Source organism: Canis lupus, chromosome 1, assembly GCF_011100685.1.
Source record: "Canis lupus familiaris isolate Mischka breed German Shepherd chromosome 1, alternate assembly UU_Cfam_GSD_1.0, whole genome shotgun sequence".
NCBI lineage: Eukaryota > Metazoa > Chordata > Mammalia > Carnivora > Canidae > Canis > Canis lupus.
Genome location: NC_049222.1, coordinates 48675668 through 48693512, shown reverse-complemented (window position 1 = coordinate 48693512; position 17845 = coordinate 48675668). Strand labels below are relative to the sequence as shown.

At 42.0% G+C, this 17845-nt stretch overlaps 1 protein-coding gene across 1 annotated transcript in view; it reads left to right on the top strand.

Moving 5' to 3' along the window:
• EZR (ezrin) overlaps nt 1-17845 on the top strand; it is a 49871-nt gene that overhangs the window by 9753 nt on the left and 22273 nt on the right. The window contains 1 exon segment of the mRNA NM_001286989.1: nt 15234-15317. Within this exon segment, the coding sequence (NP_001273918.1) occupies nt 15234-15317 (84 nt within the window).

Sequence of the window (17845 nt, the reverse complement as noted above, 5' to 3'; positions counted from 1 at the left end):
AGAGATTCAAGGAAATTAATTTTTTGAATGATATTATGGGTCTTGGATCATTACTGCATGTATAGATTTCATGAAAAATACTTCTTAGAAGGAGATCCAGCCATGTTTATTATGTTTTTAAAGAGAAAATTGAACCACAAACCACTGGGTAAAAACTTAGAACGTAAATATTATATTGGAACCACCTCTTATTTATGAAAGGCATCATGTATAATAGTAAAGTATTCTTGTTGAGGTGTCTCATTGTCTTGGTTAAATAATTATGGATATTGCTTCTTGTTGTTCAAGTATCTGCTTACATAATACATTGCTATTTGGGTGAGACTTTTAAGTGGGACTTAGATGGGGAGATAGGGTGGGGAAAACTTGATGTTTGTTAAGAAACTGGCCAAACAGGGCAGTTTGGAAATACAGTGTGATGACAAGGCTGCAGAGGGCATAAGACAATTTGAACAATTCAACTGTAAAAATATATTTTTTTAAAGATTTTATTTATTCATGAGAGGCAGAGACATAGGCAGAGGGAGAAGCAGGCTCCTTGAAGGGGGCCCGATGTGGGATTGGGTCCCCAGAACCAAAGGCAGACGCTCAACCACTGGAGCCACCCAGGTGTTCCTAAAAAGATTTTTTGAGACAATGGGGGATAATTAAATATTGATTGATTTTTAAATATTAAAATGATAGAAGTACGGTGAGTGTGTAACTTACGTACTCAGTTCTTTAGGGCTATGTATTGAAGTTTTTGCAATTGAAATGGTCCTGTGGCAGCCTAAAATAAGCCAGCAAAAATTATTTTAAACTGGTGGGAAGAATTGATGAATCAAGAATGTTAGGAAGTTAATGGTGTCCAGCTGCGTGAAAGTACGTGAAGAGGGGATGGTGTCCATTCTCTCTACTTTTGTGAATGTTCCAAATTTTACAAAGTAAAGTTTGTTTTATAAAGGCACATTATAGGGGTGAAAAGATGTCACTTTTCCAAAAGGACAAACGTTTGAGTGTGGTGGGAGGGCAAGTGGGAAGGGACATCTCTGCTTTGGGATCTGGAGTCCCCTGGAGGGAGCCTGAGAACCCTTCGAGCTCCTGCTGAGCTGCTCTAGGAGGATCCTTGAGTAGACTCCCCCCTTTTTTTTTCTTGACGCCCCTTTTCTTGGGAGAGCTTTGGTGTTCTGATTAGATGAGTGCCTGATTTTACCCCATCTGGACTGTCTCACCTCCCACATACATATTTTACTCGAGGGAACCTCCAGTCACAATTGCAGTTCATTTGAAAACACAGAGCTGTTTATTCCTAGCTAGTTCCACTGTTTCCCACGATCTTGGCGGGAGGAGGTTGTGCAGTGCCCTTCATGCCCCGACTGGAAATAGGTCATCGCCTCAATGGCAGCTTTTGCAGAGATGAAAATTGGAAGTGAGCATAGCAAAGTTTGGGGCATTCTGGAACAGGGTTTTGTGCAGCCAATTTGAAGGCTGGCTTTAGAGGCTGGCTTGCCATCCCCACGGGGCCTCAGGCAGGTGGGAGGGATATGGCCACAAGCACAGCAGACCTGAGCTTTTGTGTGTGTGGGGGGGGGAGCTCTTGAGTGGGCCTCTGGCCCTTACTCCCATTAATTAATTGTGTGTAGTTGTGATCTGTCTTGGACCTGACGTACTGGATCTCAACCAAGTATAAACTGAGAATTTTGTTTTTGTTTTTGTTTTAGTATAATTTCAGCAACACTGGGCGGTTTAAATAAGTTTTGTTGAAATTTGTTTCTGTGTGAATTTTGTAAACTTACTGATTTAGTAGGATTTTTTTTAAAAAGCTATTGGAGTCTTGCTCTGTATTTTCAAAGATGGCCAAAGTAAAGCCTTCTTGGTCAGGTTTAAATATATTTTGCCTAAGCTTCTTACAGGACAAATGTTCTGTAACAAAATATTACTGCACATGGGATTTTTTTAAAAAGATTTTGTATTTTAAAATAATCTCTATACCCAGCATGGGCTTGAACTCACAACCCCGAGATTGAGTTGCATGCTTTACAGACTGAGCCAGTCAGGTGCTCCTATTGCATATGTAATCTTAACCAGGGGCAAAGATTTATAAAGGAAATGGCACAAGATTTAAGTATGATTTAGCTTACGTGTCCTTCACTAAAACAACAGGTTAGTGAAGGAATTCCACTGCTCGGACATTACCATTTTTTGATAGTTACTCCCATCCAGGTTAGAAAGGTAAAACCCTTGAGAGACTTCTAACTTTACAAAGAAAACAGTACATTCCAAGTGGGTAGTGAAGTCTAATCTATAGGCCTTTAATTTCCTGTATTTTATGAGCCTAGAATGAAACATCATTGCAGTAGGTGATAGCCATGTTGGTCCTGTCCCTTTTGTCTTTTATGGGATCCTAAATTGGTGGATATAATTAACCTCCGTTTTCAGTGAACTAAACTGGTGAAGTATGTATGACACATCAGGCAAAACTGAAATCACATGTTACAGAATCAAGACTTCACACGCCTATTAGCTCAAGAGAAAGTGACCTTGGAGTAGGGAGAAAAGAAGGATGTAATCTGTGTCTTGGAAAGAAATTGTTTCTTCCCCTTTCCTAGGCTAGGTGTCGAAGCCTGACGGCCAGTCCAGTGCCCATATTGAATCTGCACAGAGAGTGCATGTCTTTCCTGGTGTCAGGGTGGTTCCTGCTTTTAGACTCTCACTAGAGAGCTAGTAGTTTCGAGGAATAGGATTTAAAAGCCCTTAGCCCATAGGAGGAAGCCCCAGTAGTCATCTGCACCACAGGTGAGTGGAGCTTGGGTGATAGTGAGGACCCTTCAACTTGTCAAAGCCTGAGTCCACGGACGGTGGCGAGGACTCAGCACGAAATGTTCCCAGCCCAGTTTTCAAGTTAGAGGGAACTGACCTTTTTAATGGGGCTGCTCAGAGAGTTCCTTTCTAACTGAGGTTGTGATTTTTCTCTAGTTATAATGAGTACAAACAGGACTGGTTTGTCTGCTTTTTGTCTGCTGCACTGTGAGACAGGAAGTGGGTCTGGGGGCAGGAAGTGGCTCACTTTCCAAGGCAGAAGGAGCCATTTAGAAAGACCTGGGGTTTCATTACCTGCTCCTAAAATTATGTGATGGATATCAGTTGATCTGGGCTCTTCCCTGTGTATCTATACTTTTATATAATTTTCATCCTGGAATTTGGAACAAACTTTTCAGAATTAAAAACCATTGACTTGTATTGAAAGACGCAACGTTTCAGGGATAACATTTAAGAGCCATATACAGGGATCCCTGGGTGGCGCAGCGGTTTGGCGCCTGCCTTTGGCCCAGGGCGCGATCCTGGATACCCGGGATCGAATCCCACGTCCGGCTCCCGGTGCATGGAGCCTGCTTCTCCCTCTGCCTGTGTCTCTGCCTCTCTCTCTCTCTCTGTATGACTATCATAAATAAATAAAATTAAAAAAAAAAAAAAGCCATATACATATAAACAAATGTTTTTAGTAGCTGATTATCAGAAGTTGAGGCAGTTGCATACACCTTTCTGGGCCTGTTTCCTCAGCCTTTAAAAGAAAGTGATGTGATGAGCACTGGGTTTTATATGCAACTGATAAATCATTGCACGCTACATCAGAAACCATGTACTTTATGTTGGCCAATTGAATTTAAATTTTTAAAAGAGGGGAGAAAAGAGGTTGGACGAGGATAATTTTTCCCCTCACCAAGTAGCCACTTAGAATCAGCCCACAAAATAGTTGGACCTTGTCACTAGTTTAGTTGTCCTTAACAACATGTACGTTTATAAAACAAAAATATATCAAATATAACATGTAGATGAATGTAACTTTTAGGAAAGTTAAGAAAGGAGGTGAGGGATAGATATGTGGCACTTTTATGATTAAGTTACCCGCAAAATTCCTTAAAGTGGTACTGAGTTCTTTGTTAAAATGAGGTAGGTGCCCACCTCATGGTGTTACGACGCTCTTGGGGTGGGAGACAGGGGCCTCCCCCATATTTTCATGTTAAAATTTAAGCTTAAATTTCCTAAAACTAAGGACTGGTTAACTGAACTGAGAAAGTCGACTTACAGCCACTTGGTTTGTAATGGAGTTGAGCTTACTCTTTTGTCATTTAACTCTGTGATTATGACCATACTTTTCATTAGTAATTAGCACCCAGGCAAATGCTGACCAGTTACTGCTTTTTTACACCCTATCTGGAAGGAATAGGAGAGGAGGGCAGTGGTTTGCTTTAATCCAGAGTGTAATGACCCAGCCTGAGGCACTAGATTGTGGCAGTTAATTTGGTTTCTTGATAGATTCCCTCACTCTCCACCCCCCCCCCCCCCCCCCCCCCCCATTTCTCAGTCTTCCATTAACTGTTAGCATCAGCCAATTTTGAATTGTCCTGCTGGGGAGGTGACCACCATCAGCAGGATAGAGTATCTGGAGTCCTGTGCTGGGCACCAGCCATGTCACCCAGTCTTTCTCTGTGACTTAGTGGTTCATATTTCCAGGAATAGTGGGACCACCCATCCGTGATTCCTAGGAAGGTTATAGGAATTACTGTGAACTGTGGGCCAGCACTTTGACCTCTGTGGAAGTACTAGATAGTGGTTATTAGAGTTGTCACAAGTGTACTCTTGTCAGCCCTAACATTTGATGATTTTATTATTACTAGGCAATAAAAGGCTAGTATATTGTCCTAGTTTTGTATAACTATTTGAAAACTTTTATCGAAAGGTGAGCTTTAAAAAAAAAAAAGGTGAGCTTTAGATCTGTTCTACCCATCTGTCTTCAATGGTTGCTGTGCTACAGATAAAACTACGATGCATAGAATTTTTACTGAACTGCCTGACCATTTTTGTTCTCATTAGTTCCAGACTTTTTGCATTTGCAAAGCTAGGTGACCAGTTTTCTTTGGCATCTGAAAATTTTCCAACGCCTAACAATCAAGCCAGTTTGTTCACTGCTACTCTGTCTCTTTCATCTTGAAAGAGATTATAAAATGATGCAGTTTGGTACAGTTTAGGTGTAAGAAACAGAGGCGCTTGAAAGAAAACAGCAATATTGTAAGTTATTATCCATTGATTTACAGATTTGCCATTAGCAGTATTTATTAGTGAGGTGTATTTTTACTGTTATTTTCACATTATCTAAAGGTCAGTAAACCTCAAGAAGTCTGGTATTAGGAGCTAGCACTTAAACATCTATCTCTGGAATTTTAAACTTTGAGTCCAGCCTGCTCTGGGCATGTGGTGACCTGTGGCTCCCTCTGGTAGTGGGAATGTTGAAGGAGAGGAGGGAACCCAGGATGATGGTGGTGGTGCTTTTGCCAATGCAGTGTCAGGTCACTATGGCCTTTACTTCATTTAATGCAAAATCATATTTTAAAGACCTCACTTCTATTTTACTTGTCCTCTCTCTGTACTGCAGTGTTTTGCTATTTTGGTAAATACCTCCCCATAGCAACCTGTTGGTTTTCCTTTGGCCTCTCTATTCTTAAAGGAATGGTGTACAAAAAAAAAAAAAAAAAAAAAAAAAAAAGAATGGTGTACAACAGGGTTGTTTCTGGACTGCCTTTCTTGAATAAAAGTTGGGGTCTAATTATGCTTATTAGAAACTATAACAATGTAAAATATGGTCAATGAATTTTCAGGGGCAGCTAGTTCTGTATAGTTTTGTTGTTCATATAAACATTGTTACTGGGAGCAGCAATGCCCATTTTAACTAAGAGAAACATTTTACATCATAGGAGGAAACAAAGTTACCTTTTCAAATAGTAGCCTTTACTTTGACCTCCTAAAAAGGGCTGGTGATATGGAGAGAGAAAAACTAAAAAATAAAATCCACTTGCCCTAATGGCTTTCCGACTTTGCTTTCTTTGGCTGAATTCATGTGTCTGCATTTCTGCACTAAGCTGATGCAGGTTTGCTAAGCTTAATGGTAATGTTTTACAGAAGCTATTTGTTAGCCAGCAAATGTGAGAGAGAACCGCCGCGTGTCATAGCTGATATTAGGATTTATTGAGTTGGAGTATTGTTCATAATGACCTGATTTTTATCTTAAAGATAAGATTAAGATCCAGAGAGACCACCAAATAGGGTACTTCTGGGATATGGAGTCTGTGGGATATGCAGGCACAGGTCTGTAACTGTACTCCAGTTTTAGTGAATGAAAATTTAACAGATTTTCATATGATTATATATAAATAGTAACCGTAAATGCATTAATTTTGCCAAAAGGTGCTGTGGCTTTTTGTATGTTTGGGATAGTAATCTCTTTCCCTGATGAGAGCAGTGGCTCTCCCGGGGTGGCCTCACCTGTGAGCTTGGTAGAGCTGTAGACTTACGGGCTCCATCCCAACTTACTGAGTCAGAGACTCTCTGGGCCTGGGGCCCAGAAAACTGAGTCAACAAGCTCTTCAGGTGATTCTTCTGCATGTTCAGGTTTGAGAACCACTGCCTCCAAGGAGCACTGAGGGCCCAGGGAATAGTTTATAAGGGGCAGCTGGCTGTATTTCCCCAAACCATTACTAAGAGACACAAGACTTTGTAAAACATGTCTGCTATTGCCACGTCTCTCGGTGTAGCAATGGACAGGGCTCTGGAGGCATTTGTTAATCCAGGAAAGTCTAAAATATAAAAGTAATGTTCATTTAAAGTCATAAAATCATTTAATATCATATATATTGGTACCTAAATTGAGTAGCTACCTGTAGCATGCTTGGCACCATTGAAGTTCAGTGTGGAACGGAAGACTCAGCCCCTGCTTAAAATTAGGAAAAGAACATGATTTACTTGGGAGAACCCTGAGCAAGAGCCTGGGTTCTTACCTCTGCTCCTCGGTGGGACAGCTCTCAGTGCCCTTTCCTCATTTGTGGGGTGAAGTAATCACCTAGAATTCGTGATGGCTAGAAAGACTGCTGGCTTCAGGAAAATAAGCCTGGGAAAGGATTCAGAGTGTTTTCTACTGTGTTCACATTAGTTTGTTTGGCAACTGGGATCTTCTTCCTGAAGACAGTAGTTTCATTTACAACTAAAAACAGTAAATTTAAATTTAAATATTTTTTAAAATTAGTTTTCCTGAGTTGCCTGACTCAGTCACTGGAGCATGGGACTCTTGATCTTGGTTGTGGGTTCAAGCCTCACATTGGGTCTGTGGAAATTACTTAAAAATAAAACCTTTTAGGGCAGCCCAGGTGGCTCAGCAGTTCAGTGCTGCCTTCAGCCCAGGGCCTGATGATCCTGGTGACCTGGGATCGAGTCCCACATCAGGCTACCTGCATGGAGCCTGCTTCTTCCTCTGCCTGTGTCTCTGTCTCTCTCTCAGTGTGGGTCTCTCATGAATAAATAAAATCTTTACCAAAAAATAAAAATAAAACTTTTTAAATAAATTCATTTTCTTTTATCTTTGTTTCCCACCAAAGAATTTTTATTCATATCAATTTGAATACCACATTATGTCAAACACCTTGTTTTCCAGCTGTTTCATATTTTACATCACTGAAGCAACATGAGCTAGTTACTAAGCTACTCAACCTGAATGTCCATCAGCTGATGAATGGATAAATAAAAGTGATGTATCTGTGCAGTGGAATATTATTTGGCAATAAAAAAGGAATGGAGCACTAGTACAGCCTAAATAGTATGAATGAATCTGGAAAACAGGATAAGTGATGGAAGGCAGTGGCAAAAGGCCACATGTTTATGAGTAGTGTCAAGAACAGGGTAATCCATGGAGACAAACCGTAGATGGGTGGTTCTCAGGGCGAGGGAGGAAGAGTATTGGGAGGGGTGACTGCTAATGGGCACCAGGTTTCTTTGAGGGAAATGAAATGCTCTAAAATTAGATAGTGGTGCTGGTTGCATAACTCTACTGAAAACCACTGAATTGCACGTTTTAAATGGGTGAATTATGTGTAAGGTATATTTCAACAAAGCTGTTATTAAAAAAAAGCACATAATGACTCAACATGAAAATCAAAATACAATAGTCTCTATTCAGTTACGTGAACCAAAATAGTATCTCAGAAAACTGTTATAACTCATTATCTGTTGTGAGAATTTCTCCTTGACCCACTCCCCTGCTTCCCCCATTTGTAGGAGAATGTTTACTCTATCTACTTCCTATCAGAGCATTTCTAAGTATTTGAAAGCTCTTATCCAAATATTTGAAAGCTGTTGGAAATTGCTGAAGGGGCACCTTTGGGAGAGGGCTGGAATGTTGGAAAACAGTGTTGACATTTTGAAGTGATTATGAAAGGTCAAGCTCTCAGTGTAATCTTGGTGGTGCTTGGATAGTTCTACTCAGACTAATTTTTTAGTAAATGCAGGTGCGATAGTATTGAGACTAATCTGTTATCACTGAATCCACTGCCTGAAATTCAAACATTAGAATGCAATCATTTGTATTTCCCTTTCTATTTTAAATGGTTTTCCTGATTCTTAAGTATATAGGAAAATCTCTGTAAACTTTCTTTTCCCCCTGTAGCATTCTGGCTCCTAAAATGAGATCTGATTGCCTTGTCCAAGCAGACATACTTGCTTGTTGGCCTATAAAGTTTGTGGAGGAATTGGTCTTTTGAATGTTTCCTTCTTGTCTTGGTCTTTAGTATGGTATGAGTTTATTCTGCAAAAAGTGTGATTAGAGAGGTAATTTTAAATCAACTTTCTTTAAAGTATTTCAGAAGGAAATGGGCACTTCCTAAGACTGGATCTATTTACTCAAACAAGGGAAAGAACCAGGAGGTCCTTTGGCAGCACCAAATCCAGCAGTCATACATAGGTTAGAAAGTGAAACAGTATTTCATCGTCAGCTCTTTTTTACATCTCTCAGACTCTTAGAATGCAATTTAGGTACTATTTTGATAAACTGGGAAGATTCAGAAATCATGTTTTCCAAACTGTATTCTAAACCCTCCTGGTCCTTTGGGATATTCTGTGGGTAGACTAGTTTGGAGGATCCTGAAGAGGCCGCCATCCAGGGATTTTGTGACAAAGATATTAACATAGCAAAGACACTCAAAATTCTTTCTGTTAAGGAAACAGAACCAGCCTTAACTTGTGTGACCTCAAAATAGCCCCCTTTGTGTTACCTCTTTGCCCCCTCTCTTCTCTGAAGGTCAGATGACATTCCAGAGACCAGCACAGCCATGAACTTGGATGGTGTGAGAAGCCACTCAGATGATTTTTAAGTTCCAGAATGTTACAGTTGGGAGAATCCTTACAGATAAAACATTTTTAGTTACAGTACTTCATTTTACAAATGAGGGGAAGTGCTTTCTTCCAGATGTGGCCCACTGGGCAGGGATTGCCTAGGGAGGTAGGTCCTGGCCGCCTACCTGTGCTCAGGCCTGTGCTCATGATAGCTCAGTTATGGGGGGGAGTTAGCAGAGGGGACAGTTGATTTGTTTTAAAAGTGTAAATTGTTGGGGATCCCTGGGTGGCGCAGCGGTTTGGCGCCTGCCTTTGGCCCAGGGCGCGATCCTGGAGACCCGGGATCGAATCCCACATCAGGCTCCCGGTGCATGGAGCCTGCTTCTCCCTCTGCCTGTGTCTCTGCCTCTCTCTCTCTCTCTCTGTGACTATCATAAATAAATTAAAAAAAAAAAAAGATATTTAAAAAAAAATAAATGAATAAAAGTGTAAATTGTTACTGAGTTTTTAAAAACCGGATTGTAGTTTAACACCTTTACATTCTCTTATTGGAAAAAAAGATGTCAGTTGCATTGGAGCAATAAAACCTGTACTACCCTGTGTCCTGCATTTTGCCTCCTGGAAATGTGAAAATAGGTGTGAGCTTTTCTTTTTACCTATGAAAACACTCTCCTAGCCAGCTTTTAGTAGTATCACACAGCTATTTTTCTTATGAATCTTCCCAGTCCATCCACACACCTTCCTTAAGAAGGAGTCGACCCACCTATTCTCACAGTGCTACATTTGGTTGCACCCCGACATGTCCCCTTGTGCTGTTGGACTTTAGACCAAGCATTTCAGAGGCAGAAGGACCTCAGGACTTCTAGTCCAGACCCTTGGCTTGTAGTTCAGGGGGTGAGGCCCAGTGGGAGGAAGTCCTCAGGCTGCAGCACCAGCTCTCAAACCCAGGTCCCTTTGGCTGCATTCTCTTCACTGTTGCAGTGATCCCTGAGTGCAGTGGGTCCTCAGAATCTTTTGTTTGGCTTTAAAAAATATAGGTTCTTGGGCTAAGGCCCAGAAACTTTTGGGTGTTTGAAAGGCTGCTCTGGGGATTCTAGTACTTGGGCCCATTTGGAAAAAAACTATGGTGAATGAGAGCTATTCAAAGCATGTCTCTCTCTCTTGTGTTGTAAGTGACTGAAGGTCAGAGGAAGTCTGACTCCCTCTGTCCCAGGGCCATCAAGGTGCCCGGGGCACCCAGTAGGTATTTGGTCCTTGTGGAGTGAGTGAGCTCCAAGGGCATGCCAGGTGCCTGCTAGCTAGGGCTGGCTGGGAACAGTGAAATTCGTCGGCGTATGGTGTCACAGTCTTGAGCTAATAACCCTTAAGAACAGCAAATAGAATTTTTTAGAGTAGATTATTAAGCAGAGGGAGGACAGAGACAACACTACAATTAGATTTGCATTAACTTCATTAACTAAGGCAAAGGTAGGTTTATGTGTTAAATTCCTGCATTGCATATCCTGTGCATTCTCTAGAGGTGCAGTGCATATACCTGGGGGACAGTAGTTACAGTCATGCAAAGAAAGCACACATGGCATTTTGCTTAGTTCTAAGAGTTTTTGCTGGTAGTTTTATTTATATTTTAGAAATGAGCTTAAGTTCATTTCGATTTTTGTTTCTAAAACATTTCTTTCAGATCCTAGCAGATTTACTGACATTCTGATAATCAAAAACTCACCTGTCTTACTGAAATGAAAACACAATTTCCCTACTAAGTGAGGCTACTGGGGCAAAAAGAAGAAAGATTTTTTTTTTTTTTTTTTTTTGCGAAATATGGCCAGTGTGGAAAATAGGCATTAGATTCATTAGAACCTCATTGCCCTGGATGGTTCAGGTATCTTCATTAGTGTGTTTTCTTGACTTGGGTCTAAGACAAGTCCTCTTACTCTAAAATTCTGACACAGTATATAGCCAGAGGAAGACCTCATTATTTTTAATCTGTGGAGTTTAAAAACCTATCGTTAACACCATTATCTAAACTTATTGATGAATTCCCATTACACACAGCATGATGCAGTTAAGTCTGGTTCCTTCTGTGTTCTAACATTTTAGAACTTTTAGTAGAACTTTCAGCATGGCTTTGTCTCAGCATGTGGAAGAAACCTGAATTATTAAACTACACTGTCATCTGCATGATGTGTGTGTGTGTGTGTGTGTGTATGCATGCATGCACGCTTGTGTATGTGAATGCCTGTGTATTCAGTGGAGGTATGTGAACAAAACTAAACTTTAACCATCATCATCCCCAAACAAAGCAGAGTGTTTAACTGGTTTTCAATATTTTGTTGGGCCTGAGAGAAACACTGCCTTTTGGGGTTACATTTTCAGTGACTAACTGCGTACTCTATATACACACACTCATATTACATTTTACTACGGGATTTTGTTGTCTTCAGCAGATGTTGCCTTTGATAAGAAGTGGGGTAATTACCAAGACGATAAAAATTGCAAACCACACATTCTTTCCCCCACCTTTGCATGTGGTTTGGATGTGTGTGGTGTGGTATATTTTAAGCCTGTGGACCTCTGGGGTTTTTGTGGGACCATCCTCAGATTCATCATGCAGGACCCTACAAACCCACTTGATTTCTGTGGCAGCATTGCAGATAATGGGCGTCAGCTTCCATCCAAGTTCTAAAAAGATTGCTTACTATGGAAATTTAACTTTATTTTAAGAGAGATTTTATTTATTCATAAGAGGCAGGCAGAGGGAGAAGCAGGCTCCCCACTGGGAGCCCAATGCGGGACTCAATCCTAGGACCCCAGGATCATGCCCTGGACCGAAGGCAGACAGCTCAACCCCTGAGCCACCCAGGCGTCCCACTTACTATGGAAATTTAAGACAAAGATAATTAAAAAGGAGAGTTGGGGGGCGCCTGGGTGGCTCAGTCAGTTAAATACCCGACTCTTCATTTTGGCTCAGGTCATGATTTGGGTCCTGAGATCAAGCCCAGTGTCCTGTCAACCTCTGCTGGGCATGGAGCCTGTTTGTGATCTCCCTTCCCTCTCCTGCCCCTGCCACCTGTTTGCTCGTGTGAGAGCTTGTATGTTTGTGTGTGTGATCCCTCTCTCTCTCAGAAAAGGAGAGTTGGGTTTTAGATACATTTTCTTAGTTGCTAAAGGTCTGATTTCTTTGAAAGCTCCTGGATAAGTGGATCAAAATGTATATAAATGGTCCATCTGAGTAAATGCTTCATTTGATTTTATTTTTTTTAAAGATTTTATGTATTTATTTGTGAGAGAGTGAGCACGAGCAGGGGGAGAAGCACTCTCTCCATTGAGTGAGGATCCTGACCTGGGGCTTGATCCTAGGACCCTGGGATCATGACCTGAGCTGAAGGCAGATGCTTAACTGGTGGAACCACCTAGGTGCCCCTTGTGAATGCTTCATTTTAAACACTGATAGAGGTTTATGCTGTATTTCAGTATTTCATTTTTAAAGATCTTTAAAGTTGAAAATAATCTTAGCAGGCTTTGTAAACTCAGAACTCCTTGACCTGATGAAGGCAGTGCCCTGTTGTGGTCCTTAGTCTGGGTAGCATCCTCCCCTCTCCTCAGCATGTGGAAATGGTGTGTGTGGGGGGGGCACTTTTAGATTCCCCCAGCGACTGGGGACACCTGTGTTTAGGAGGAGGCGGGGTCATGGATGCCCTCGATAGTCTTGTAGAAGGAACGCCTGCGCCCAGCGTGCCAGTCACACCCTCTGTGCAGGGTCTAGTCTCACTTGAGACTAGGACATCGGGACTAGTGCAGGTACATGTGTACCCATGATGCGGAGCAGCTGCGCCACAGGCTGCCAACACATTGTTCCTCACGTGTTGTGTAGGTTCATGAGTCCTCTCAGCCTTTTAGCTCGGAGTGGTAGAGCATGCACTCTATGTGAGTATACATATACATCAATAAAATTGACTAGACTTTTAATTTTAGGGGCATTTTTGCAAATAAGGAAAGTCCTGATGTGTCCCCAGATCAGATCTGGGAATTACTCCTTTTGACAAGGCCAAGGGACCAAACAATGGAGAAAAACCTATTTCCTATTTGTCTGAATTGTGTTTATTATTGCAATGCCAGAAAAATTTAACCTGATCGTCAGGCTTCCCATCTCCATTTGAAGCTATGTACCAGGCTTCATGGTAGCCTGTGGGTGTTGGAGCTCACAGAAAGGATTCTCTGGGAAGGCCAGACCAACCAGAACTTGGCAGCATTGCCATGTTGGAGCAGCAGATGGCAGATGGGGTCTTCGTGGTGGCAGGTGTGGTTTATAGAGGTTAGGGAAACCGTCTCATCATGCTTAATTTTCAAGAGGTTTACTTACTACTGGCTTGTTACATCCATCCTCTTTGGTTTTTTAAGGAGTTGTATCAACTTTGAGTCAAATGTGAACCTGATCCAAACCTTAGAAATAGTCTTTTTCTATATTCCTGTTAATTAGTTTGCAGTCAGTTAATCAGCAAAGTGAATCTAAGGTCTGTATTTGTGAGCAACCCCCACCCAACCAACCCGGTTTTGGGTGTGATATATTTTTGTAGGCTTATGAATGTGTAATTGGAGCTGCATTTGTCTCCTGGAATATTTGACTTTGGGGCTGTTTTTTCATCTCTAATATGACCATAGGACCATAATTAAGAAATACCTTTTATACTTCATAACAGCCATTTTGTGATTTTAAAAAAAATTATTGCCAGCAGGAAAAGAAAGAAACTTAAGTTTTTATATCTTAATCGGAGAATTTAAAATATGGCTCATCTTCTGTGTAAGCTTGAATTCTTTAATTTGTAGACTTGATATTGGAGGGGAGACTTTTCTTGAAATCCTGGAAAATTATGCCTCATTTGTCTTTGCTGTCAGAGAACCTTTAAAATACAGTGGATTTGTGTCAGAATATTTCTTATCAGTCTTGAGGGTTAGAAGAAACAATCCATGAAGATGGATTTTTTTTTTTTTGAAGATGGATTTTGTTCCTAGCATAGGAGCAGTGTGTGCTGAATGTGTGTCGCACACCAGCTGGACCTGTGGACCTCTGTCAGCAAAGTCTTGGCCCTGTTACTATGTAATCATGATGTCCTCATGATGTTTACCTCCAAGTCAGGAAGAATTTAGGGTATATGTGTATCCAGCTACTTACATATTTCTCTTGAAAAACGTTTCTTAATCTTGAGCATTACCGTTGCTGTGTGGCTGTGGTGTTTTCCTTTGGGACAGTGATACAAAGATTTGTCAGTTTTGAGTTTTCTCAAGTGATAATTTGAAAATTACCTTGAAGTGAATTTTTTAAACTCACTGCGAGTTAGAGACTTCTTTAAGGCTGCTCCCTCCTCACCCACGTCTCAGTGTGGTCACCTTGTGACCTGTCCATCCCATGATACATCCATCCCCACATTTTACTTCTGTCCTCTGCCTAGAGGCTTGTAGGTTTGCAGCGAGGGGGTGTGTACCATTTTGCTTGTCATGTCTTTCATTTCTGAAGCAATTTTCCATGTTTTTACCATCTTCATAACTGGCATTTTAAATTGTGGCGGGACGTTCTCTCTGATGGGTCTTTAGTCGTCTGACCATTTCCTTTTTCACTATTTAGTTGCCGGTGTTTCTGAACATGCTGGTATATATCGCTCCTTCTCTGAATCCTCAAGGCGGCATACCACCCCACGGTGCCTTCCTTGGCTGTCATGAGGGTCAATACGAGCTGGTTAAAAAAAAAAAATACGAGCTGGTACACAGAAAACTACATTAATGGTTATCAATGTATTTTTGTAGAAAAACAGCTTAGACCAAAGTGTGAGTGTGTTTTTATTAAAGTAAATTGGGTATACCCTTGAGTCCAAGCTGTGAATGTGCGGAGACTCCTCACCCATCTATCGCCGACTACAGTGTGTGTGCATGAATGTGTGTAAGTGTGTGCATGTCGTGACAGCATGAAAATGGATGTCAGCAGGGGGAATTTACTCTTGCTGTGTTGCTAAGAAGCTTTGAGTTTTTGTGGAAGGTCCAGAAGACTTATTAGGAGGAAGGAACACTTAGTTAAGTGTAATTCATTTTGTTCTGTTTTTTGTTTTTAGATCAACGTCCGAGTTACCACCATGGATGCGGAGCTGGAGTTCGCCATCCAGCCAAATACAACAGGAAAACAGCTTTTTGATCAGGTTGGTCTCTATGAGCTTAGAGAATTCCCATTTAGGAAAAAATGTTTTTTTGTTTTTTTTTTTTGTTTTTTTTGCTAATCTGTACATTTGCAGAATGTATTGGTTAGCTTGCTTCTTTTTGTGGAGGAGGACATTTCCCCTCCATCCAGGGGGTTCACCCATCCTAAACACTCTGCAGGAGTTCCTGTTCACACCCTTGTGAAAAGAAACATACGGAATGCTCTGAAGTCTTCTCCAGCACAGTGCCACATTCAAAAGCTCTAGCTCCCATCCACCCACCCCCAGGGGCGTTCACGGTCACCGAGCGATGTTGATGTCCTGCCATCTGGTCAGCAGGTCAGGGTGCAGTGAGGGCCAGACACTGCCTGGAATCAAGGAGGCCACAGGTTCGTCTCCAAGTGTGGCATCTGTGAGCACACTCGGGAGTCAGCAGATGATCCTCCCTAGCTTGAGCTAGGGCAATAGATCACATGTATATACTTGTGTATTTCTTCTTGAGACCTGAGGTGAATGCAGAGTTTTGATAATCGTGAGCGAGCTAGAAAGCTGTGACAACTCTTCCATGGAACAGTTCCAAGTTTGAGAACACAATCTGCTTCTCTGAGCTGAGTAAATTCTGCTCTGGGGCCAAGGATCCAAGAGGGCAACAGGAGCAGACATGAGTTTGCATTCCCTTGAGCGATAGCCTGCCTCCCTGAGAGGCCCCACTGATAGAAGTGATGTTCTATACCCTAGCACCAAACCTGGAAATTGGATTGGGTGCTGATTGGGAAATATGGGAGATAGAATTCTAGCACATTTAGAAGGTATCAGTGACTCCTTCCCATGCTTCATTGTACCTTCTTACCCCCAAAAGTGAGCACCCAGTAGGTTAATATATTCCCTGCCGCCTCGGCCCCTCATGTGTGAGCCAGCTCTAGAGCAGCCGCAGGAGCCAGCAGCAGTGCTGGGGTGTGCACGCCAGGCTTCCCCCGGGTGGACAGAGACACCTCGACTCGCCCTGTGCTGCTCTGATGAGGTCATCCCTGGCCCCGCCTTACCCGATAAGGATAAAGGCATTTACTGTTCTGGGTGAGGCTGGACTTGGGGCAAAAATCTAAAGGTTTCTCCTGAAAGATAACCAGAAGTAAGTTAAATAGAGCCAGCTGAGTGCCATATGGGTCAGTGGTTAGAACAGAAATGGGTAGGAGGCCCTCAGTCACCCCAGAGTCCTTGTCTGTAAATGAGTGCTGGGTTGTCCTCAAGCAATTTTTAGAGCAGAGATAGAAACTCTAGGTTGGATTGGGTGTGTCTCAGCCATTTAGCTGCACTTGCTTCCATTCACGTGTTGCTTCTCAGAAACTTTGTGAAGAGGCCATTAAAAGAGTCTGGTCCTTCTGCAAGATAGAACTACTGCTGTTTATTAGAAGATCCTTGTCTCCTTGCAGTCCTTTGGAAGGGGAGGGAGTGGAGAGAGTAGGAGAGGCCTGCCCTGTTCCTTCAAATACTTCATTCAGTGATTCAGTTTTAATTGCACACTCATGTGCTGGGCACGGAGCTTCATACTGCATAGGATTATTTCCACTTCTTGATCCAGGGTGCCATGTTGACAGAACTCTGCATGTGCCTAAATGCTGAATAATTACATCTAGTTTGGCCTTCAGATTGGTTTTAAGCCAGGCATTTTTCTAATATTAGATGATCTGCTTACCAGTAGCATGGAGCTGTGGATTAACAGGCACGCATACAAGAAATGGACCCTGAACTCAATCAGTAGATATGGGTTATTTAAAAAGTGCTAACCACATAAATCCAGTCAACATGCCAAGTTTTGATAAGCTCTGTATCTAAATTATTCCAAAGCTCATTAGCCCATCAACCATCCTGTTCAAGCACCTGTTGCTATTTCCTATCCCAGAAAGTCAAGCCCCTGAATCCATGTGCTAAACAAAAAGCAAGGCCACTTCCCATTTTGACCTCTGTTCCCAAGCCATGTTTCCTGCCTGAATCTCCACCAACCCCTATGACAGGTAATGAGATTCCACTACCGATCAATTACCAGAAAGAGAAGTAATGGGAGATGGATCCTGAACTTCGTCTTCAGCAACAACAACTGGAACACAAAGTTCTCTGACAGAGTTCACATTTAATTTCTTTACACTTTGGTGTATCTGTCATGAAAAATACACTTGGTGTATACAAAGATACACTTTGGTGTATCTGTCATGAAAAATACCACATAACCTGAGAGCGCTAAGGCTGTATAAGTGAGGACATGAAGGCCCAGAGAGAAGAGAATTGCCCAAGGTCCTATAGCATGCTTGGTTGCTGGGGCAGAGGTTGGCTCCATGGTGTCTTAACCCTTCTTGTCTTTTTGAAGATCATTTGTCGATCCTTCCATAGCCTTCCAAGGTAGCATGTAACACAGAACATCCTACCTTCCTGTGGGTAGGTGGTCAGGATGGTTCCTCAGAGGAGCCCTAGGTGTTTCCTGGGGCTCCTTCCCCACACCCCAACCAGGTTGAGCATGTTTTCTTCTTAACGTCTTT